At 39.4% G+C, this 25689-nt stretch overlaps 1 protein-coding gene across 2 annotated transcripts in view; it reads right to left on the bottom strand.

Annotated features, from left to right (window-relative positions):
* SCAF8 (SR-related CTD associated factor 8) overlaps window positions 1–25689 on the bottom strand; it is a 133962-nt gene that overhangs the window by 63444 nt on the left and 44829 nt on the right. For both annotated transcript variants that reach the window (XM_073337718.1, XM_073337716.1), the window contains exons 7-14: window positions 24246–24422; window positions 17279–17358; window positions 15444–15561; window positions 12117–12248; window positions 11866–11978; window positions 9393–9586; window positions 4395–4495; window positions 464–577 (exon numbers count right to left, since the gene is read on the bottom strand). In XM_073337718.1, the coding sequence (XP_073193819.1) occupies window positions 464–577; window positions 4395–4495; window positions 9393–9586; window positions 11866–11978; window positions 12117–12248; window positions 15444–15561; window positions 17279–17358; window positions 24246–24422 (1029 nt within the window). The remainder of the gene's footprint in view (window positions 1–463; window positions 578–4394; window positions 4496–9392; window positions 9587–11865; window positions 11979–12116; window positions 12249–15443; window positions 15562–17278; window positions 17359–24245; window positions 24423–25689) is intronic.

The following is a 25689-nucleotide window of genomic DNA, read 5'->3' as shown; positions in this document are numbered from 1 at the left end:
TATCATTTTATTTTTAAGGTCTTCCTCACTTCCTGCCCAAATACACATTTTATAAGAAAATTTTCCATTCTACCTCTTACAAACAGAAGTTATTTTGCCTCCTTCTCGTGCTCTATATTGTACACCTTGATCAGACTCATAGTATAGAAAATTCATTGCTTTTCAAGGAGTCCGGCGGCACTTTAAAGACTAACAGATTTATTTGAGCATAAGCTTTCGTGGGTAAAAACCCCTCTCCTTCAGATGCATGGAGAAGTGGGGTTTTTACCCACGAACGCTTATGCTCAAATAAATCTGTTAGTCTTTAAGGTGCCACAGGACTCCTTGTTGTTTTTGTGGATACAGACTAACACGGCTACCCCGATACTTGACATTATTTTTCAAAGTACACAATTAAACCATCATAATAAAAATACTGCTGTACTTTAAGTTGGGCTATGTTACTGAACAAAATGTGGCTTACCTTAATAATTTTAGATCCAATTTTGTAGGATCCAGAACTAAGTTTCTGAAGAGCACGATATGCATCTTGTCTATGAACCATGCAGACATATGCACAACCTCTTGGAGGAATCATCTATGAAAAAGAAATATATCTTATTATAGCAATTAACACTTGTTTAGACAATGTCTTCATGTGTCAGTGAATTCTAATTTTTTGTAAAACACTCAAGTTAACATTTCTTAAAACCAATGTAAAGGGTGATAGCTCTGTACTTTAAGAGGTACAGGAGCAGAAGAACTGTCATGAAGATGTATTTGTAACACAATTCCAAGTTACTTCTCATCAAGAAAGCGGAAATTTACAGCATTTCTGAGAAATGCAAATAGATGTAAGACATCGTATTTACAATTTAAAATGACATATCAACAATAGACAACACCCTTTATTAATATTGATAACAGCCCTCTTCACATTTATTCAACTGCAGAAAGATGGATAAATATAAAAACTACTTTAACGCAATGTTAAGGTGGCAAAAGAGTGAAAAAATGCAAATGTTAATGGACCCAACTCCTTTGTTCTGGCTGAAATTCACTTGGCACAGCTCTGGTGGTGAGGAATAAAGGAGTGAATTGTTCCTAACCTGGTGATGGCTGGGGGCCAGTTCTGCCAAATGCAAGTGAGAGAAGACCCGATAATACAGCATTTCTTAAACTGGGGGTCACAAGGGCCCAAAAGAGGGTCACAAGACTATTGTAGGGGGGTTGGAAGAAGAGAGGCCGCTGGCCAGGCGTGGTGTCCAGGCCTGAATGAAGCGCTGCCGCCAGCAGCAGTACAGAAGTAAGGGTGGCATGGTATATTGGGGGAGGGGGGGGATTGGGTTTACAGTGTGAAATATTTTCAAAGGGCTCCCAGCAAAAAAAGGATTTGAGAACCCCTGAGATAATGACTTCCAAAGGACCACTGCGTTAACTGAGGACCACAGTAGCAAAACACACCCACTCATCTGGGCTCTGAAGCTTCTGGGTCAGCCAGCCAGGGATTTCTCTATGCCAAGGAATCTTCACATGGCTTGTTAAACCAGCTATATAGTCCACTGCAATCCAAAAGTATGACAAAGGGTTCTTAGCACCAGCCAGGATCTAGTCCAACGTTCCTAGAGTATTAACTTGACTAAATTCAATGGTATATTTTCTATTCTTAGTTCCTCATATTAAATGTACAGTATAAAATACAGATGGCTTAGGTGCATTGACATATTAAGATTGTAGTAACTGTAATTTTCCCATTACTTGACTTCTGTTTTAACTGTAAAGCCTTAATAGTCCATTTTGTGTTTAGTTTTCTTAATGAACAAACAAACCAACAAACAACCCCCCCACCAAAACCTCTGCTTCATGTTAGTATTTATACGGTCTCAATTAGGTTTTGTAGTTCACATCAAAATTAAATGACTAGGGTTTTTGTGTGAACACGCATGCAAACACACTGGTAAAATAACTATTATCCATCTTGGAAAATGTCCCAGCAGCGCTGCCTGAAAAACAGCATTCCTGCATTTCTCAAGATGGGAGACAAAGTCTGAACAGTTCTCTCACTCATACTGAGCATGTTCAAAAGCAATTTTTCGATAGTTTATTATTTACCCTAATCCAATGAAAAGCACTATTCATTAACCATTATTTACAATACAAACATGGAAATTTGTAAATTTAATTTTGTGCTATAATCAATGTTTCAAATGTGTGGTTAATTTATCTTTTTAAATGGCAAAAGTACTGTTATATACTCACCAAATTCAAACAACTGAATTAAATTTTCTTAAGATTCCCATACAATTATTTTTCCCCATACAGGCTAAGCACAGAAGTTGATAGTCAAAAAGAAAAACATTTTAGACTTCTGAGCATCCAAACTTAGGGAGTTGCAAAATAATCTGTTTTGCCATATTAATTATAGCTTTCACTATGATGCTGGAGGGATGGCATCTCAGTGATAATTTATTATATAGTTGTGGCCAAAAGTTTTGGTCATAAGTTATAAATATAAAAAGTTTTTGGATGTTGTTTAACAACTAAATAGTACTACACAGAGCAACAGAATATTTTTTAAATGGCTGATTTGAATTCTGCTGTTTTAAAAGATTAATTTTTATAAGATGTAAGAGTGTCGGTGCTCCAATTTGGAAGAAGGGGGTGGGGAAATGGCTGAAATTGCTTTGCACGAACTACTTCAAGTGTAGTTCTACTCTGAAAGGTGACTATAAAAATGGCACTGTGGGATTCCATGGTTATTGCTGTCATTATTTCCATCTCAAATTCGCTCAGCTTAGAAGATATTTTTCTTAACTGCTAACTAAACCTGGGATCTGAAATACAAACAGTGCTTCTTTTGTTTCTGCACCTGTATTTAAGATTCTGCAGGGCAAATGCTACCCTCAGCTACTCCTGTGTCACTCTACTGCATTCAGGGGCAAATAAGGAAATTACCTGTAAAGAATGGGACAGTATACGTGGTCCTGAAACTGGAGCTTTTTAAACAATTCTTTTCTTGAAGCCAGAAAGAACCCAGTTTGCTCTCCTGGAATGGTGTTGGTTCTGCAAGACTGGCAGAACTAAAAACCAAACTTACTGTCAGCACTAAAGTAATCTGATCTGACTGAACACTCTCACAGGGAGCAGATGTGTTAAATAAGATGTTGATTTTACAGAGACTTTTCAGAGTACAAAAAATGGTTACATACCCTACATTAACTGTGGAATCTGTGTGAACACCACATCTTCAAAAACCACTGTGTATGTGCCCCACCTGCACAAGACTGGAGTCTTCTGAATAGCTGTGTGTACTGAGGCCATGCCACCATTCTGGCCACCTCCCTCTTCCCATAGCTGAAGGTATAAGGGGCAGAGCAGCTGTATCCCAAACTCAGTTCATTTGCCAGTAAGCACCACATGAGAATAGGACTGATTGGAAGGGAAGGAGGACAGGCCATGGAATATGTGTGGACAACACATCTCAAAGAACCACAGTTACTGTGGAGGAAGTAAGCATCCTTTCTTCTTTGAGTACTTATCCACAGATTCCACTCTCAGTGACAAACAAGCAGTTGCCCATTCACCTGGAGGTGCGCACAGGCACAGCACCAATGCACACTGCTATTCAAATGATTCAATCTCATGGGCCTGGGGAGTATGCATATCAAGAGTAGAATCTCTGTAAACAATGACTCGAAAAAGAACTACATTTTAAAGTGAGTGACAAAATGGAACATTTTATTTTTTATGAAATAAATGATTTTGTTACGTTAAGAAATAGCATGTGTCTGACAGGCAACTGAAAATGTTATGGTTTGAAGCAGTTACTGGAGTAGCAGTCCAGGTGTGTTTGTCATTAATTTTTCCTAATATTGTACTATAATGTGCGTATCGTAACTAATATTTGTGATTCTTTTTAAAAAACAAAACAAATTCCTCTCTTATAGCATATTTCACTGTAACAATCAAAACAACAGTTCCCATGAATAATCTGAGGGAAGAAGCACACCCATTTGACTACGTAGAGCGCCTTTCCTTAGTTGTTCAAATGCCAACTGTAATACAATAGAAATACACAGGTAAGGATTATGGCCAAGGTTTGTAAAAATGGATCCCTAAAGGTAAGTTCCTAACTATATATTTAGATGGTTAAATAAGACTTATGAATCTAACCAGAGGCACTCATTTTTGAAAAATTTGGCCTATAAACTACAAGAAAACTTCTTTTTCTAACAGACAATTCAGCTCACACATCTTATTTTCTTAAATGCAACATGCATCACATCTGTCATGTTTTCCTACATATTATGTACACATTATTGTGGATCTGGCAAATGTATCATACAGCATAAACTTTCCTAAATTGGTAATATGCAAAAAAGAGTTTTAAAATTTAGGACACTGTGCTCACTTACGTTAATAGATTCTATTTGTCCAAATTCTTCGAACAAATTAGTTAAATCTTGCTGTGTGGCCTTCTTGTCTACTTGACCAACCCAAAGAGTAGTACTGCAGACTGTCAAGAGAGAGATTACATAAATTTAAAATGACAATACCTTGCAAGACATTGCATTCTGCATCCAATAATTTGAAAGTGCTTTACAAACAATTAAGTATAAACTACCAATCTCAGGCAGGAATTATAATATTTTACCCAGATAACAGAGGTTAAGTAAACTGAGGCACAGAAATTAAGTGAAATGCCCAAGTTCACAAGATGCATTAGTGATGAAGCTGAGAACAGAATCAATAAGTATTGACTCCCTGCACACAGCTCTAACAAATAAAAAACACAACATTCCATTCAGATAAACTAGCCTTGGTAAAAGGATCTTGATCTTTCTTAACTCAAAACAAACACTTCATCAGAGGTAGGGAAATGAAAGCATACTGTAGATCATCCGCTAATGTAGCCATTAAAGAAACAAGTATTTTTAACAAGCAACATTTCTACTGAGCATGCAATCTCACATGTAGATCTGAAGATTTACAGAACAATTTATAGAACAGATGAATACATGAAAAAATGAAAGTTAAGGAGCATTATTGGAACTGGTATTTAAAGTAGTAATCACTGGGTCAGTTTCCTTCCTCTCCTGAATGTAAAACTGCAAAGAAAGATATTTCATATAAAAGGTCATTCACCTGAAAGCTAACTCATGTTTGATATCCATTTTGATATTAACCTTCTTGTGAATGTTATATTTGGTTAATGTTTTGATGAATACCTTCATCACTTTAAAAATATATCTTTTCTGCTAAGTAGGCAAGGCTGTTTGCCCTCACTGAGCATTAATGGCATATCAAGTTGCAGGTATTAAACTGAAGACTATCAAAAATTATTTGCCAACAAACAGTTAAACTTCAAACTTCTAAAATGTGGTTTAAAGAAAATAACATTCTCAGATGGAAACCAAGAAACCCAGGGGAAATCAGCCTGAAAAGAGAGTGTAACTATTCTAAAATTTGAAAAATGGATTTTTTTTTTTTTACAAGAACTTCTCATCCTTAGAGTGAGATTAGGGATTGAAATTTTACTTTACTTTGAGCCCTGATGAATTACATTAGTGTTAATTTAAAAACATTTAATGCTTACTGTGCTGTGGTACTTTAACCCAGCCATGGAATTTAGCAATATTTTCTATTCTTTGTATAGGAAGTATGGTTTAATATCTTAGCACAATGAAGTGGTAAAATGGGTACATTCTCTCTACCCCCTCCCCCAAAACTCTGTCTCCTGAGGGTATGTCTACACACTAGAAACAAACACTACAGTGGCACAGTTGCAGCTGTGCTCCTGCAGGTGTATACACTTACCACAGCGACAAAAGGGTTTTTTCCATCGCTGTAGTAAATCTACCTCTCTGAGAGGCACTAGCAAGGTTGATTTCTTCCATCAACGTAGTGCTATCTACACTGGGGCTTGGACTGACTTAATTATGTTGCTCAGGAATGTGAATTTTTCACACCCCTGAGCAACATAGCCAGGTCAACAGAAGTTATAGATGTAGACAATCCCTCGGGCTCTTAACCACAAGAGCATCTTTCCTCCTGACATTTACCAAAAGATATTTCTACATATACCAGAGAAGAAGAGACTTGGCCTGTGCCTTCTCAGCCAATTTTTCCATAGCTCCTGGTGTCCTTTGGTTCCTGTCCATCTTATCTCCCCAGTAAGCAAAGAAGAGATCCCCGGCCCTCATCCACACGTACTCCTACTGCTGGCAGGGCTCCAATACTCCCACCATTCCTGAACCCCCATAATAACTCAGGTTCCTTGCACTTTTTCCCCACATGAGAAAGTTCCAGACCTCCCACGTCTTTCCAATAACCTGCCCAGTTACAGTTCTTTTGTCGGCATCTCCCCAGGCTTCAATTTCTGCACTGAACTCCAGGCTACTCAGCTCACCAGCCTACACTTCAGCTTTCAGCCAGAAAAGCTTTAGCAGGAGCTAGAATCATAGAATATCAGGGTTGGAAGGGACCTCAGGAGGTCATCTAGTCCAACCCCCTGCTCAAAGCAGGATTGGTCCTGCAGGCTTTGTCAAGCCTGACCTTAAAAACTTCTAAGGAAGGAGATTCTACCACCTCCCTGGGTAACGCATTCCAGTGTTTCACCACCCTCCTAGTGAAAAAGTTTTTCCTAATATCCAACCTAAACCTCCCCCACTGCAACTTGAGACCATTACTCCTTGTCCTGTCCTCTTCTACCACTGAGAATAGTCTAGAACCATCCTCTCTGGAACCACCTCTCAGGTAGTTGAAAGCAGCTATCAAATCCCCCCTCATTCTTCTCTTCTGCAGACTAAACAATCCCAGTTCCCTCAGCCTCTCCTCATAAGTCAGGTGTTCCAGACCCCTAATCATTTTTGTTGCCCTTCGCTGGGCTCTCTCCAATTTATCCACATCCTTCTTGTAGTGTGGAGCCCAAAACTGGACACAGTACTCCAGATGAGGCCTCACCAATGTCGAATACAGGGGGACGATCACGTCCCTCGATCTGCTCGCTATGCCCCTACTTATACATCCCAAAATGCCATTGGCCTTCTTGGCAACAAGGGCACACTGCTGACCCATATCCAGCTTCTCGTCCACTGTCACCCCTAGGTCCTTTTCCGCAGAACTGCTGCCTAGCCATTCGGTCCCTAGTCTGTAGCTGTGCATTGGGTTCTTCCGTCTTAAGTGCAGGACCCTGCACTTATCCTTACTGAACCTCATCAGATTCCTTTTGGCCCAATCCTCCAATTTGTCTAGGTCTCTCTGTATCCTATCCCTGCCCTCCAGCATATCTACCACTCCTCCCAGTTTAGTATCATCCGCAAATTTGCTGAGAGTGCAATCCACACCATCCTCCAGATCATTTATGAAGATATTGAACAAAACCGGCCCCAGGACCGACTCCTGGGGCACTCCACTTGACACCGGCTGCCAACTAGACATGGAGCCATCGATCACAACCCGTTGAGCCCGACAATCTAGCCAACTTTCTACCCACCTTATTGTCCATTCATCCAGCCCATACTTCTTTAATTTGCTGACAAGAATACTGTGGGAGACTGTGTCAAAAGCTTTGCTAAAGTCAAGAAACAATACATCCACTGCTTTCCCTTCATCCACAGAACCAGTAATCTCATCATAGGAGGCGATTAGATTAGTCAGGCATGACCTTCCCTTGGTGAATCCATGCTGACGGTTCCTGATCACTTTCCTCTCATGTAAGTGCTTCAGGATTGATTCTTTGAGGACCTGCTCCATGATTTTTCTGGGGACTGAGGTGAGGAGGACTGGCCTGTAGTTCCCAGGATCCTCCTTCTCCCCTTTTTTAAAGATTGGCACTACATTAGCCTTTTTCCAGTCATCCGGGACTTCCCCCGTTCGCCATGAGTTTTCAAAGATAATGGCCAATGGCTCTGCAATCACAGCTGCCAATTCCTTTAGCACTTTCGGATGCAACTCGTCCGGCCCCATGGACTTGTGCACGTCCAGCTTTTCTAAATAGTCCCTAACCACCTCTTTCTCCACAGAGGGCTGGCCATCTCTTCCCCATTTTGTGATGCCCAGCGCAGCAGTCTGGGAGCTGACCTTGTTAGTGAAGACAGAGACACCAGCTCTAGCTCCCTGCTGCCTAGCTCAACAATGCAGGAAATATACACTATAAATCTAATTAACTCTTCTTTGTGGAGAAGCCATAAAACAAGAGATACCTATAAGTAGGTCAGGCAAACTGTAAAAACAAACTGTAAGGCGTCAGGCTGCAGCAAAATGCTGAATTCCAAAGCACCCTGGGAAAACGTAAGTGCAGTGGGCCCAGACTGAAATGGATAAGGCAGTTTACACCTCTTAGGGGTACGTTTCAAATTGTCTGAAGGCTGAGATAGATGACTCTGCATTGGTTTACACTAAATCAATGTTTTCAAGATCATCTTTGCAAACATTAGGATCTAGAGACAATTTATGAAAAAGAAAGCTAAGACTCTGGAACATACACCTCCTATTACTAGAAATCTGTTGTACATTATGCAGCAGCAGAATATGCACAACACTAATAACAATGGTTGTAAAGTGATCCAGACTATCAGTGAACAAAGACACTTGAATTCATGGCTTCTGGCACCCACCCCAGTACACATTCTTCTAGGCTAAAGGATATTTTGTGGGGGAGGTTCTTTCTCCCCCCTCCCTTTTTTCCTCCATCTTCAGGATGCTAGTGTTCCCTGAAGGGATCACAGCTGTCTCGAGCAGCACTCCAAAGAACCAGAACTAAAGATGAACAACTTTGAATTAACTGGGATTTGGATACTGTTCTTGGTGTTGTACACACAAATTTAACAGGAACATCCCAGTGATGTAAGTTTCTTGCGGATCCAGCCCAACACACCCCAATTTAGTCCCTATATACAACAAAAAAAGTATGATAAGAACGCTGACATTTTAGAAACAGGTAATTTCAGAATAGGGTGGAAGGGGGAACATTTCTCAGGAACCCATTGATCAAATGACCTCAAATCTGCATCACAAACTCTATCCTGTCCCCTGAACTGGAACATCAATTTTCAAGTCACTCTAACTAGGTATATTTTAGAAGGAATGCAAAATTCAACATTAAACAGAATCTACGTTGTAGTTTTGTCTATGGGGCAGGTACCACTGCTCATAATTTTTACAAGAATAAAATCTTTGAAGGAACAAAATCCTACTTTCTTCATGATTAAATGACTGACATATTTATAGATTAATTATAAAATTACTTATTAACAATCTAACTTTTGAGATTTCAGTTACTAGACTAAAATTAGTCATAATGGTACTTAATATAAATTTTGTTTCCTTGCCAGAGAAATGTAAAGGGCTACTTTTTTTCCCTCTCTCTTGAATACTAAGGTATTAAAAAACATAAAATAAGCATTACCTACCACTTAGTGTTTTAGACCGAATAGGAGGCAATCCCTTTTTCTGGCGTTCTTTTTCCCTTTCCCTAGCTCTTCTTTCACTGGAGTATGACCGAGATGATTTTCTCTTCCTTTCTCTTGATCTTGAGCGTGAACGTTTTCTGTGTTTACGTTTTCGGGAACCAGACCGTGACCTGGACCTCCGTTTTCTTGGTGACCTACAAAACATTTATTTTTAATACCTTGAACAGGTGTCAGGAGAGAGACTTACTCCACTTTTATTTTTGTTTCACTAAAAATTAGGGCTGTCGATTAATCACAGTTAATTCACATGATTAACTCAAAAAATAATAATCGCGATTTAAAAAATTAATTGCGATTATTCGCACTGTTAACAGAATAGGAATTAAAATTTATTAAATGTTTTGGATGTTTTTCTACATTTTCAAATATATTGATTTCAACTGCAAAAACAGAATACGTGTACAGTTCTCACTTTATATTACTTTTGATTACAAATATTTTCACTGTAAAAATGATAAAACACTGTATTTTTCACTTCACCCCATACAAGTACTGTAGCGCAATCTCTTTATCGTGAAAGTACAATCTACAAATGTAGATTTTTTTTGTTACATAACTATACTCAAAAACAAAACAATGTAAAACTTTAGAGCCTACAACTCCACTCAGTCCTACCTCTTGTCCAGCCAATCGCTAAGACAAACAAGTTTGTTTACATTTATGGGAGATAATGCTGCCCGCTTCTCTTGTGCGGTGTCACTTGAAAGTGAGCACAGACGTTCGCATGGCACTTTTGTAGCCGGCATTGCAAGGTATTTACATGCCAGATGTGCTAAACATTTGTATGCCCCTTCATGCTTTGGCCATCATTCCAGAGGACATGCTTATGATGCTTGTTTAAAAAAATGTGTTAATTAAATTTGTGACTGAACTCCTTGGAGGAGGATTATACGTCTCCTGCTCCATGGTTTTACCCGCATTCGGCCATATATTTTGTGTTGTGGTAGTTTCAGATGACAACACAGCATATATATTGTTTGATTTAAGAACACTTTCACTGCAGATCTGACAAAACACAAAGAAGGTTCCAATATCAGATTTCTAGAGATAGCTACAACACTTGACCCAAGATTTAAGAATCTGAAGTGCCTTTCAAAATCTGAGAGGGACAGGGTGTGGAGCATGCTTTCAGACATCTTAAAAAGAGCAACACTCCAATATGGAAACTACAGATCCCCAACGACCAAAGAAGAAAATCAACCTTCTGCTGATGACATGTGACTCAGATGATGAAAATGAACATGCATTGGTCTGCACTGCTTTGGATCATTATCTAGCAGAACCCATCATCAGCATGGACGCATGTCCTCTGAAATGGTGGATAAAGCATGAAGGGACATATGAATCTTTAGTGTATCTGGCATGCAAATATCTTGCAATGATGGCTATAATAGTGTCATGTGAACACCCGTTCTCACTTTCAGGTGACACTGTAAACAAGAACATTGTAAACAGCATTATCTCCAGCAAATGTAAACAAACTGGTTTGTCTGAGCGATTGGCTGCAAAGAAGTAGGACTGAGTGGACTTGTAAGCTCTAAAATTTTACATTGTTTTATTTTTGAATGCACTTATTTTTTGTACATAACTATCTACATTTGTAAGTTCAACTTTCATGATAACAATGTTGCACTTCAGTACTTGTATTAAGTGAACTGAAAAATACTATCTTATTTTTACAGTGCAAATATTTATAATAAAAATAAATATAAAGCGAGCACTGTACACTTTGTATTCTGAGTTGTAACTGAAATAAATATATTTGAATATGTGGAAAACATCCAAAAATATTCATACAAATGGTATTCTCTTATTGTTTAACAACGTGATTAATCATGATTAATTTTTTAATCATGTGATTAATCGGGATTAATGTTTTTAATTGCTTGACAGCCCTACTAAAAATCACAACTCAGTACGGTAATATGGACTTTTCTTAGTGTTTGTTTAAAAGTTTAGAAAAATTAGTCACATTTTATTTTACTATTGTATAGAGAAAAGAAATGTACTACCATTAGTGTGGTGGAGGAGAAAAGCATTAGTCTGACCTCAACAAAAAAGAACTGCAAAGTTTACAGCAGAAAAATAAGCATTACAGAGGAAAAGTCCATCCCGAAGTCAACAATTTTTTTAGCTACTTATTTGTATTACTTGGAAGATACTTGAAAATTTAAGGAATCCAAATCTAAACAAAATAAGTTGCCACATCAAAAAAAAGTCTTAAGTTACTATATCACTTAATCCTATGTTTAACTATGTACCTATTTGTTCTATTCCAATGCAACACATAACCATGCTGGAAGCCAAGAAATCCAGAATGATGATATAGCTACAACAAATATAACAACAGTGCCTCTGTATTTTAGAATAAGATAAAGTTGCTTATACTTGAGTAATAAGTTTATTATGAAACCTTGAACGAGATCTCGAGTGTGTTCTTGATCTTGAACGAACAGCTGATTTCTTTTCTTCTTGTTCAAAGATCTCTTCCTCAACTACATCTTGCCCTTCATCTATATCCATATCCTAAGTATGGAAACAATGAGAAATATAAGCAAAAATATACAAAACATACATTGGCATACAAAGAGATACAACATAATTTCTGAAGTTTAATTTTTTTCTTCAAATCTCAGTAATTTAATCAGAAATGGTACATTTCACCTGTTGTTGAATATCCATTGAATCATCTAGGTTTGTTTCCACTTCTAAAAACTGCTGTTGGCTACTCCCTTGTGATGGTGATGCAGAGTGCTCTGATCCAAAATTTCCCTCTTGATTTTCCTCAGGGCTTGCCTGCACAGGAAATTAATATTACATTTTAAAAGGTTGGAAGCCAGATTGTATGTTATGTCACTGAGCGATACAACACAGGACATACAAACATGACTGTTAGAACATTTTTGAAAAGAGTTTATTTGCAAGTGTCTGGGATATTTTTTTACCACTTTGTTTTTTGTAAATGCACATCAAGTTAATATGCAGCAATAACCTGCTAAGAGAACTTTGAGTTGAACCTGATTTCCCTCTATTCCACTCTGTACTCCAATACACAAACAGAGTTTAACAGAGCCAGTGCGTTTTCAGTTCCCACCTAAAATACCATCATCAAGTTAATGAGTCAGATAATGTTCATCGAGGATGACTATCTTTTCACAATTCTGGTTAATTAGAAAAAAAACTCAAACAAGTAAACAAATACATACCCTGAGTGACTATAGTAATCTTGTACAATACTAAGAAGCATATATCAAAATAGTCATATTATTTTAAATTTATAAATATTGTTGGTACATAAGTCATTGATAACTTATTGTAATCAGTTCCATCGAGAACCACACATTTTCATGACTAATTATTTTGTGTGATATAAATGCAACACCAATTTAAATTTAATTTTAAAATCTTCATTTAATTCCAATCTTTTGGACCAGTATGAGATTTAAGATAAAACAAGTAAGACAAAACAAATCATGAAACTGTAGTATTTTATGCCAGGATGTTAGTTACAAGAAAGAAATCTATCAGTGCAACTACATCTGAAAAATGTCACAAATCACACTAATTTTAGAATGTAAACTATAAAATAGTTAATTATTAACAAAAAATTAACAGTCACACTTACTGCATTTTAGTTTTAGAGCTTAGGCTTGTTAAAGTGAATGCTTACAATAAACAATGTGTACATTGGATGTACAAGCTGGAGGGTTGGGATAACAAGCTTCCTATCTGAAACGTAGATATTGTTTGGAAAAAAAATTCTCTCCCAAAACATCCTTTTACTGAATTAACACATTTTAGAAAAATGAAGGAAACAACTCTCCAATTTAACTACAACAGAAGTGAGATTATGTGAATTTCATTGAAGAAGGCTGATGGCTTTCTACATGAAGAAAAAATATGACTTTTATAGTTTTAAATTCAATTCAGAGAAAGACAATTTTCTAAAAAACTGTCTTTATAATAATTTTTTCACACAGGACACGTGCAATAGAATATTACTTCTCATCTTGACAGACTGGGAAGAAGCTATTATTATTACCATCATTTAACAACAGTAGTGCGCTGCATCCAAAAAACTGCCAGGGCACCATGATGGAGTCTGCCAGTACTAACAGTACTGGCTATTCATAAAATGAATGAAAACTAAACTAAAAATTGACCAAAGGATAGCTCCAAATAAAACAAACAAACTTGAAAAATGTGGATTCTTAATGTACGATTCTTGTAATGAATCTTTTAAAATGTCATGTCAATTATTAGAAGTCAATTTCTAGACTGCTAACCAAATGTATCCTTTAGGAAGATGTGTCTGTCTTAAATACCCAAAGAGATAAAACAGAAGTAAAGGATACTGAATTCTGGTGTTTAAGCATTCTTTTAAATATACAGCTGTTTCTCTTTATACTTCCACTCTGCTTAAAAACTCTGTACCTTACGCTATTTAGTGACATCAAGTGGCAGAATGTTGAACAGTACCCAGATTTTTCTACATCACCTTCCTGTTTTTCTGAAGCATGTCATTGTCCCATTACCTTCTTGCTTCATGTATTTGCCTCTCAACACCAGCATTATTTTTCCTGAACCCACCATTTTGGTTTTATGGAAAACAAGATCAAGAAAACACAACTGTCCTTTGAATATCTCCTGTGCTCCCTGCTTCCAGTTTCTACTTTATTCCTTGCTCCTTCTGTCTGTTTTTTTGCCCTCCTACTCCTCCCGAACCTTTGCATTTTATTCTTGCTTTCTTTCTCACTTTGTCTCTCTCACCAGGGCATGGATACAAAACCAAAGTTCCTCTTCATAGCTTGCTGCACGCTAAGAGTAACTGCTGTATGTTTCAGCTGAAGCCTGCGCCTCTCAGCTGCAACCAGGACTAGATGTAACTCCCTCTCCCATGCTGATCAGCTAAGAGGCACCTGCTGGAAGCACACATTGGAGCACATCGGGAATGGGGGAGTCAGGTGGTAATCCCCTGTGGTGAGACATGTCACCCTACTCTTGAATGAATTAGAAATGCTAAATTCACAGTCCCCAAAATTAGTTCATTCCTAAACTCAACCAATTTCACTCACTCAAGAACACCACATTTCACTGGAAGGTACCTAACCTATTCAATATATTTATTCTGGAATTTTAATAGTTATTTCTAGATAATGTACATTAATAGCTACCAAAAACTCTATTACTCCTTCACAGGGATATGTGGCTGTAGCAGTATTTGCTAAGTAGCGCAAGCTTTCATTGCTTTGTGGAAGACGGAATCAGAGCTTTACTACATTGCAGAGAGAGAGAGAGAGTCAATGTACAGCATCAGCTAGAAAATGAGCATGGGCTGTCTGGACCATGAGTCCTCAGTGGGGCAATGGATGGTGCCTGCTGAGTTGCGCACACAGGCTGAGAAGAGAACAAAATCACTCAGTCACTAGGGCACAGAATGATCTTGGGGAGGAGTTGAAAGAAGCCCCTTCCATCTGCTGCAGCAGCATACAACCTACTCGATCCTCTTCCCAATCAGAGAGAAGCGCATCCGCTCAAAGTTTAGGTCCTTCTCTAAATTGGGAATTTTCTGGATTTATGCATGACTAAATGTGATACAAACAGTAAATGAAATGTACTTAATTATCCCTTTTTTTCTTACAAGTCAGAGCAGCATGTCATCTTTCAGCCCTCCATGAAAGAAGGGAAACCATTTAAAAAAAAAAAATCTTAGTTAAGAAGTGGACAGGATAACTGAAAGTGAAGCGTGTCTCCACCTCAGCTGAATACTAGTCTCTCCTAATTTAAGTACAAAGTACAAAATGTATAGCTCACATTTGTTTTGTGAGTTTTTTTGTTTTATGCTTTTTGCCTTCACTTGCTCCAAGTCATCACTTTGCAAGCCTAGCCCAGGTGATTAGCCAGTGACAGAGTTTCATTATTATGAGTAAAAGTATTAGGAAGAAGACATTAGAATCATTCACTATGATAACCACAAGATGGAGTAGTTACCTTTTGAGGCTGCTGTTGCTCCAGGAGCTGCTGTCGGAGATGTTCTAAATTTTGTTGTTGCAGTTGTTCAGCTAGCTGATGAAAAAGTGAGTTGTTCACAGACTCTGATACTAGAGGCCTAAAATAAAATAATTGAAAAACCTTTAACATCGAAGTTTTTCTCGAGACTAAATAACCTAACAAAAAAAATTTCATAGTTTAAAAAGCAGCAAGCTACACATACATTTTCAAACAAATGAACTTAGTAACATACTCCTTAGTTGCAATTATTATCCCTCCGAGTGAAATACAAGATTGTTACTCTAAGTTACTCCTGACAGAATTCTGCGCCCATGTGGGGGCACAGAATTTATATGGCCCGCATATTTCTTTGCCCCCCATGAAGAAAAACGCAAAAGAAATCTGCAGGGGGGCACACGTCTCTTTCCTGGCAGCGCATCTGTTCCAGAGTGCCTGGAGCAGCTTCAGAGACACAAATCATTGCGTGGGGAGAGGGGGCTCAGTGTGCGCGCCTGCTGGGCGCGACGCTGATCATAATCAGGGGCGGGGCTGGCCAACAAGCAAGAGAGACTCCGTCCCTTTCTCTTGATACTGCAGCTCAAGGGGCATGGAGGAGAGTAGGTCTTTTTGTTATGCAGGAGGAAGGCTCTGTCCCTGAGGCAAAAGTGTAGTAGCCTGCCTAGTAAAATGTAACTTCTTGAGAATTGAAAAAATACTTACATTAAAATCATGTTACTGAAAATGGTTTGTTTTTAAGTTAAAGAAAATAGCTTTTGTAAAAAAAACCACCACATTTTGTTAATGTTGCTTTTGATGGTTAATTGATCTCATTCTCTGAGGCAGAAATGTAGCAACCTGTCTGAATAGTAACATTGTTAATTACGATTGTTAGTTAACTGCTCCCATTCTCTGTCAATTCCCCCAGGAGCATAAAAACCTGTAAAAGTTTTAAGGCCCCTACATCGCCAGAGTGATGTAAAGCCTTATAAATTCCAGTAAGGCAATCAGCTAGGAAGATCTATGCACTCATTTTTTTCCTGTGCCAAAGTGGCACAATGGGGTTAGATTTTTACTTACCCATTTAAAAAAAAAAATAAAAAAAGACTTTTGAGGGCAAATAAAACATTTACCAAGCAGTCAATAAAATGTCAGGACAATAAGAATCAAGCACCTCTCAAAGTACCCAACTAGGTCCAGAACAATGATTAGCAAAACTATATGACTTTCATGTGTGAAAGTCTGAGCTATTTAAAATGACATTCTCTCCCCCCCCCCCCCCCAATTGGTGTTCTGTAACGGAATTTAAATGAAAATCCAGGAGTATAACTGAAATGCAGGGTATTAGTTACCAAGTATTTGTAACTTAACTTTCATGTGTCTAGGAAACGCTGAACAGTTAGTGACTTTTTTTTGTATTGTAGTTTAAATAACTTACCAAAACAACTGAAACTGGCGTGATTATATTGCATTATTTTGACAAATAAAATTTGCAGAATTTTGAATTTTTTGGCACAGAATCCCCCAGGAGTATCTAAGTTGAGCGCTATCTTCAGACCAAACTCTCATTCTCTCTGTTCTAAAATGGTAGGCATCCAGATGAAGGGTTCTCATGCAATGGTAGAGATGTTGTGTTAAACATTTAAAACATATACATGTCCATCATTCAAATTCATGTAAATTGTTCTCTGTTACCACTGCTCCAGTATAGTAGTTTACATATACTGAAGGACCAGACAGCTGGTCTACTTTTCACACTGAATGTTCAATCATCATCATGTTTAATAGGAAAAATGATCAAATTAATCTAACTTAAAAGGAATGCAACCTGATCTTACAGTTGGGAAGTGGGAGTTTCCTTTTTAGGCTCTTCACTGAGTTCAGGTTCTTCCCCAAAATCAAACCTGTCCATCAGCTTCTAGGAGAAAACAAATCAAGCATTACAAAGAGCATATTTTATAACGTTTCCTACCAAGCCATACAAAATACGTAGTAATCCAGAAACAAGAAGTTTCTATTTCTGCAATGACTTAATGTAGGAAACCTGACCATTCTTTTAAATAGAAAACCCTTAGCTACATCATTCTTGACTTCTGCCTGATAATCCAAGAAGAACAAGTGTTGCCCAATAGTAAAGAAATGACTACTCTCCTGGGGCAAAGCATTATATATAATCTGTGTGTGTGTGTTCTTGTTCCTTTAGCAGTCGGCCAATTACTATGGCCAACGCCAACATCAAACATGGCATTGAAGAAGAATTACCTGTTATATACTGCTTGTGGATGTCCAAGGAATTAGGGCATTGTTTTCTGTCAATGATTTAATTTTAAGGGAAAAAAATCAGACACAAACGAACTATATAGATTAAGAAACACAAGTTATTTGCCATGGAAACTGTGGTAGTTCTTCAAGACTGTTGTCTCTGCACTTGCAGTGCCTCACAAGTGCCCTCTTTCAGCACTGAACATTCAGCAAAAATTATAACAATTTTTATTGTTATAAAATTCCTCAATTCCTTCTGCTAAACACCAGTCTTATGAAACCAGAATTTAGAGAGAGGGGAGAAGGTAAGGTGAGTGAGCTACAGCTCACTTCATCGGATGCATTCAGTGGAAAATACAGTGGGGAGATTTATATACATAGAGAACATGAAACAATGGGTGTTACCATATACACTGTAACAAGAGTGATCGCTCAAGGTGAGCTATTACCAGCAGGAGAGTGGGAGGGGAACGGGACCTTTTGTAGTGATAATCAAGGTGGGCCATTTCCGGCAGTTGACAAGAACACCTTGGTGGGGGGGGAGGGGGGAACCATGGAGAAACAGGTTTCAGAGTAACAGCTGTGTTAGTCTGTATTCACAAAAAGAGAAGGAGTACTTGTGGCGCCTTAGAGACTAACCAATTTATTTGAGCATGAGCTTTCGTGAGCTACAGCTCACTTCATCGGATGCATCCGAGTGACCAGAGAGACTGAAGTGTTCCCCAACTGGTTTTTGAATGTTATAATTCTTGACATCTGATTTGTGTCCATTTATTCTTTTACGTAGAGACTGTCCAGTTTGACCAATGTACATGGCAGAGGGGCATTGCTGGCACATGATGGCATATATCACATTGGTAGATGTTCAGGTGAAAGAGCCTCTGATAGTGTGGCTGATGTGATTAGCTCCTATGATGGTGTCCCCTGAATAGATATGTGGACACAGTTGGCAACGGGCTTTGTTGCAAGAATAGGTTCCTGGGTTAGTGTTTTTGCTGTGTGGTTGCTGGTGAGTATTTGCTTCAGGTTGGGGGGCTGTCTGTAAGCAAGGACTGGCCTGTCTCCCAAGATCTGTGAGAGTGATGGGATCATCCTTCAGGATAGGTTGAAGATCCTTGATGATGCGCTGGAGAGGTTTTAGTTGGGGGCTGAAGGTGATGGCTAGTGGCTTTCTGTTATTTTCTTTGTTGGGCCTGTCCTGTAGTAGGTGACTTCTGGGTACTCTTCTGGCACTGTCAATCTGTTTCTTCACTTCAGCAGGTGGGTACTGTAGTTGTAAGAATGCTTGATAGAGATCTTGTAGGTGTTTGTCTCTGTCTGAGGGGTTGGAGCAAATGCGGTTGTATCATAGAGCTTGGCTGTAGACAATGGATCGTGTGATGTGGTCTGGATGAAAGCTGGAGGCATTTAGGTAGGAATAGCGGTCAGCAGGTTTCCGGTAGAGGGTGGTGTTTATGTGACCATTGCTTATTAGCACCACAGTGTCCAGGAAGTGGATCTCTTGTGTGGACTGGTCCAGGCTGAGGTTGATGGTGGGATGGAAATTGTTGAAATCATGGTGGAATTCCTCAAGGGCTTCTTTTCCATGGGTCCAGATGATGAAGACATCATCAATGTAGCGCAAGTAGAGGAAGCGTTGTTCTAAGTCAGCCATAAAAACGCTGGCATACTGTGGGGCCATGCGGGTACCCATAGCAGTGCCACTGATTTTAAGGTATACATTATCCCCAAATGTGAAATAGTTATGGGTGAGGACAAAGTCAAAGTTCAGCCACCAGGTTTGCCGTGACATTATCGGGGATACTGTTCTTGACGGCTTGTAGTCCATCTTTGTGTGGAATGTTGGTGTAGAGGGCTTCTACATCCATAGTGGCCAGGATGGTGTTTTCAGGAAGATCACCGATGGACTGTAGTTTCCTCAGGAAGTCAGTGGTGTCTCAAAGATAGCTGGGAGTGCTGGTAGTGTAGGGCCTGAGGAGGGAGTCTACACTGCCAGACAATCCTGCTGTCAGGGTGCCAATGCCTGAGATGATGGGGCGTCCAGGATTTCCAGGCTTATGGATCTTGGGTAGCAGACAGAATACCCCAGGTATTCCAGGTTCCAGGGGTATGTCTGTGCGGATTTGTTCTTGTGCTTTTTCAGTGAGTTTCTTGAGCAAATGCTGTAGTTTCTTTTGGTAACCCTCAGTGGGATCAGAGGAGTAATGGCTTGTAGAAAGTGGTGTTGGAGAGCTGCCTAGCAGCCTCTTGTTCATATTCTGACCTATTCATGATGATGATGATGACAAAAGTGAGCATCAGATCTAGAAGTAAAAAGAGTGGTGCTGTGCAAATGTGTGTACAGAACTCCAAGAAGCAACTCTGTAGATTTCAATGAAGAAAACATTATAGAGGAAGGCCACTCATGACACCTTAGCCATGGCAGAGTGTACTCTAAGGGCATGTTTACACTTACCTCCGGAACGATCGATCCAGCGGGGGTCAATTTATTGCATCTAGTGAAGACACAATAAATCAACCATCGCCCGCTCTCCCGATGATTCCGGTACTACTCCACCGGAGTGAGGAGGTAAGTGTAAACCTTACAAGGAGGAGTCAATGGGGGAGCATCAGCAGTCAACCTACCGCAGTGAAGACACCACGGTAAGTAGATCTAAGTATGTCAATTTCAGCTACATTATTCTGCCCCCCCCCCGCCTCCCTCCAAGTGTAGACCAGGCCTAAGACCCTGAGCAACTGACATCCTAGGTAAGGTATAACATATCTGTCTTGGTGCACAGCCTAATCCACTGTCCATGACCAGAGAGTTTGGTGCTGGGTGAAGGAATAGAAACTCAAAATCCTTAACTGGGACTTGGGGGTTTTTTGTTTTTTTTTTTTCTTTAAATCAGCTCTCTTGCATGCGGGGTTGATGCTGGAGTTTACCAGGTAGACTCGGTTTGCTCAAGGAGGGCTTCACTAATTGGCAGTGTCACCCATGCTGAGGTAGAGATGGGAAATATGTCCAGGAGCTTGTGACAGGAATCCTGGACTACATATAGGGGAGTCTGCAAGACATCAGCAACCCACTTCATCAAGTCCTGGAAGTGCCTAAAGTCATCAGCTAATGATGGCAGTGGTGGCATTACTGCCTCATCAGGTGTTTGTAATCTGTTTTTAAGGGGGTAACCTCCTTGTTAGATCTTGCCTCTTTCTCCTCAAAGTTCCCCTGGGGCTCACAGAATGGGGAGGAGGGATGGAAGGTACCAGGGAATTAAGTCTTGTGTGTTCCCTGTGGGACTGAGTTGAGGTCCCTCAAAATTGTTGCTGATATATTGCCCATGGATCCCAATCAGGCCAATGGGGAAAAATGTGTGGGGATGGGAGTGGAGGTGGGGACAGGAAATCCAGCACCTGTCCTCCCAAAGTGCACCAGACGATTGCTTTCTTTCTTGCATCTGCAACAGAGAACAACTTCTGCTAGAATAAACTGGAGATATTTGAATCAAAAGTTCAGAGTGAGTTGGAATGATCCTCATATATGGTAAAGGAGGTGATCCGCTTCCCCCAACCCAGTGGATAATTGAAGAAGGAGAAGAAGGTCTCCCAGAAACATGAACAGTTGGTGGCCCAGCAGACCTTGGTACTGAGAGGCATCCAGACGTTGCAAGGAGGGGAGTCTCAGGCTCATCTGGTACCGCTAGCTTCCTTGGGTACAAGAATTCCTGCGGTACTGGAAATACAAGAGAACTCACTATCAGTGCCGATGACATTGCAGAGGCCATGTGAGGCACTGCCGCTGGTACTGAGGGTGTCAAGGGCTGCACTGAAGCTGATCGCTAAGAAATAGTGATCTTCAGTACTGAACTCTTATCGCTGAGGTATGGGGCTCAGATGAAGTCTTATTGTGCTTCACAGTACTCAAAGTACCCAGAGCCTCACTGGCACTCCTCTCAGGGACTGATGTTTCCGGTGAGCATATTTTCTTTGAAGAAGAACACTCTGATGTTTTGCTCCTCTTATCCCCTTCCTTATACTTAAGAGTGCAAAGCTCTCCATACCAGTGGAACAGTTATCAGTATCTCAATCATGGAGAATGTTGGAGACCTGGGTGTCAGTGTCATCCTCCCCCTTGGAAGCTTTTAGTGACCATGGTCTCAATGATGACAGGGCACTGACAGACATGGAAGGTCCCTGTACAGGGGGTTTCCCTGAGCAGGGGTCTGAAGCCGGTCTAAAGACTTGCTCCATCATTAAAAGTCTATACTTCATTTCCCTGTTTTTATAGGCTCTTGTTAAACTAAAGATCATGGGTCTATAATTGCTATAAATTACCATTAGGCAACTTTTTTATAACAATAACATATAACAATAACAATATGTTAGTCTCTGCAGAGGATTGGAGGGTAAGAGATTGAATATTTTATTAACAACTTTTGGAAGAATACCATCTGGTGATGGTGATTTGTCACTGTTTAATTTAATGTTTTTGTTCCAGTACCTACTTTTCTGACACAAAGATTTCTGACAGTGCCTCATCTTGGTTAAGGTTGAAAATCACTTACTATTAAAAGACCATTATTCTAGGTGTGCTTTAAAATGCACAAATTCAGTTTTGTCTTGAAATTTGATGCACCTCTTGGGGATGCAGGGAGGGTGGTCTACATTTGGATCACTTGAGCAAGCTGTTCCAGAGACAGAGCTCCTTCCCCATACACAAATAATCTGTTTACAAAAGTCACCCTTTATTATGACATTTTGGTGCAATCTAATCCTTCCCAAACTAATCTCAGCCATTTGGGATTTACTAACTAATTGTAGCACCTAAGAACCCCAGTCATGGACCAGGTCCACACTGTGCTAGGTACTTTACCAACACAGAACAAAAAGGTAGTCCTTACCTCAAAGAATTTAGAGTCAGACTAATTTCACTTTTAAAGTATTGTCAAGGAAATTAACGGTAATTAGAGGGAAGATTAAAAGACTCTAGTAAGCAGTTAGGGCATGACCCATACTCAACCATTTTGGTCATCTGTTCAAGGGTTTAAATGATACACAAACTTAAGGTTGCCCAGTGGTGTCTCATGCCTGTCTCGAATGTATTTCAGCTAGACTCAAACCTCTGAAAATTAGGAAATGAAGAGTTAAGGTAACACAGCCCACTTCAGAAAACAGGAATTACAGAGTTAAGGTATACACCATCTCTGCAATGCAAACTAAACTCCGAAGTCCCAACACCACACCTACTATCATTCTATTCTTACAGATTCTATAGATACTCTGGGAACAGAGTCCTAGAGCAATGGCTGACAAAGCCTAACACCTCTTTGCTAAGGCAAAACTCTGGTTTAGGTCAGCCATAGTCAAGTCTGGTTTAGGTCATAGCTGCCTACACTCAAACACTTACCCTACTCCACGCTAACTACCACAGACTTGTAGGATATTACAAACACTTCACACTTGTCTGAGAATTCCTTCTGCTAATTATTTGAAAAGAAATGGTCTGGGATAGGTAGCTCCCAACATCCTCAGTAGTGAAGAGACTGATGAAAAGATAATTTAGCTTCTCTACAACATCCTTATCCTCCCTAATAATAGAGACTACCCACTCACAGACTTCCTGCTTTTTATATACTGAAATAACTTGTTTTTACGTTTTTGGTTATTTCGTCTTCAAATTTCCTCCAAACCTTCCTAACATTATATTTTACCATTGCCATAGTTTATGGTACGCTCATCTACCTTGCCATTCAACTCTATCTGTTTTCTTCTTGGCTTCTCTCCTCCCTTAAAAAAAATAAAAAAGGTATGCATGCTTTCTGTGCTCTATTAGGCATACTTACATAACCTCCATACTATGTCTAAGGATTTTAATTTCCTCACTTTTGGAGTCTTTTTGATTAGGTTTGTCCCTTTAAAAACAAAATCCCTCTCTGAAGTTTAGGTGTTACAGTACTAGCTTTCATATGATCCTCCTGCTAAGAATGTAAACTTTATTATATTTGTGGTCACTATTACTTTGAAGTTCTAGTACAGTTATTTCCTTGGGTATTTATGATGTAACAAACCTACTGATTCTCCAGTCATCTATAGTCTTACTGGAAAACTAGGGTACGTAAGACCTGAATTTCTAGAGTATGTTTTCCCCTGAGAAAACCTTTCAGACTTTCTTTGTATGCCATAAAGGAAGGGTGAGGTGAGAAGGCAAAAAGATACAAGCCCAACCTTCCTTCTTGTGCAGATAATCGTCAAATTTGTTAATTCAGATCCTCCTTCTACACAATTATAGAAGGAAATACAACGACTTTGTTTTACTAATGGAAATTAACTGTAGTCTTCTGAAAAACGTCTTTTACCCTTAAATTATATTAAATACATCATTTGTGTATTTGTATAACTCTCAAAATATTTTTTGTATTTGGAAAAGCCTGTGTGCAAAAACCTTTTCTGTAGCTTAGTCATGCACTTCTTAACAAGTCACTAAAGATAGAGACACAACCCATATGAAGACTTTAAATATAAATAGTAAATGCATTTCTTCAAACTTGGTCCTCCAACTTCTACCTTGTTAAAAGAGACATTCTGTTCCAGTGGATTAAGTGTGTTGGCAGCTGCAGCTGCAGCTGTAAGTTGTGCTGTGAGGGCCTGTAACTGAACGACAAGACCAGCATCCAGAGCTTGAAGTAGTGAAGGCTGTGGCTTCTGTTGTTGTATTTGCAGTGTCTGTATTAACTGCTGAAGCTGGAAGAAAGAGAGCGATAACTAAATTAACAAAAAAATAAAACTCACCTAGCTTTTTGCCCTTCTCATGAATAAAGATTTCACCAGTGCAGTATATCTATCTCAGGGTTATAATTTCAGTTTAGTCTGTTGGTAGTTACAGCAAATTATATTCCCACTTACTGGCTAATTTGCTTTCTGCAGCTCAGACAAGATACTGTAGACATGAGGTTCCACCTCCTAATTCGCTGACAGGTAGATGATGACCAATCACAATCCAGGATTTTTCTGCTTTCTAGGGCTCCCTCTTCTGCTTCTCCAGTTTGATTCCTTCTGATCTGTAAAATAATCTGTTAGCCTGCTCTACCCTCTTAACAGCCCATCTAGATTAGGAAAAGTTGTACCAGTGTACTTACACTGATGCAGAGTAAGTTACACTGGTACAAGCTCCATTTTATGCTGGTGCAGCATGTCTACATCAAGGCTTTGCACTTGTGTATCTATATTGCCTACGAGGCAAGTCTCACATTGAAGCTTGGGCTTTGCAAGTCTAACAGTGGGAGTTTGCACTGTCTCAACCAAGCCAGAAAAAGCAAATTAGCCAATAAATGGGAATATAATTTGCCTTTTTGTGGCTCATCTTGCGACAGAACAGATACTGGGTTCTGTACAGCAGTATTTTATGAGAAAACACTCTAGGAAGGGACAACAGGAGACTCATGGTTGAATCAGAAGAGGGAGCCTGAAGGCAGAAGATGGGTAATAAGAGGAACAAGAATCCCAAAGGCCTCCATCAACTCTCCTGAATGGAGTGGTCCAAGCACTCAGCAGCTAAGGGCAGCATCTGCACATTAAGCAGATAATGAGCAGCTTAAAAAACAAGTAGTACAGGAAAATTTACAAATCTTTTCTATTGATGCCTTCCCTCTGCAGCTCAGATGTCCATGACTGCTGGGATGGGTACAAATCTCAATGTACAAGGAACTTTTACAGTCCTATAAATCTCCGGGAAACTGGACTTGAATCATTTGGCCATAACATAACAAGATATCTTGAGTTGTAAAAGAGAATGATACATGGGGTTCTGTTTCTCTGAAGGTTTCTAGGCCAAGTACACTATGAGGACCTTCCTGAGATCCAAGGTGTGTCAAAAATTTCTGTTCCTGGTTTAAGATTGGGACAAACTCTAAAGGGAGGTGTCCTATTTAGGTGAAAAGAAGCTGTGACTTTTGAAAAAAATCTATGATAGATGTACCATTATGGAATTCTAAATATGGAGGACTACAGG

The sequence above is a fragment of the Lepidochelys kempii genome, chromosome 3, assembly GCF_965140265.1.
Source record: "Lepidochelys kempii isolate rLepKem1 chromosome 3, rLepKem1.hap2, whole genome shotgun sequence".
Taxonomy (NCBI): domain Eukaryota; kingdom Metazoa; phylum Chordata; order Testudines; family Cheloniidae; genus Lepidochelys; species Lepidochelys kempii.
This window is presented reverse-complemented; position numbering and strand designations above follow the sequence as displayed.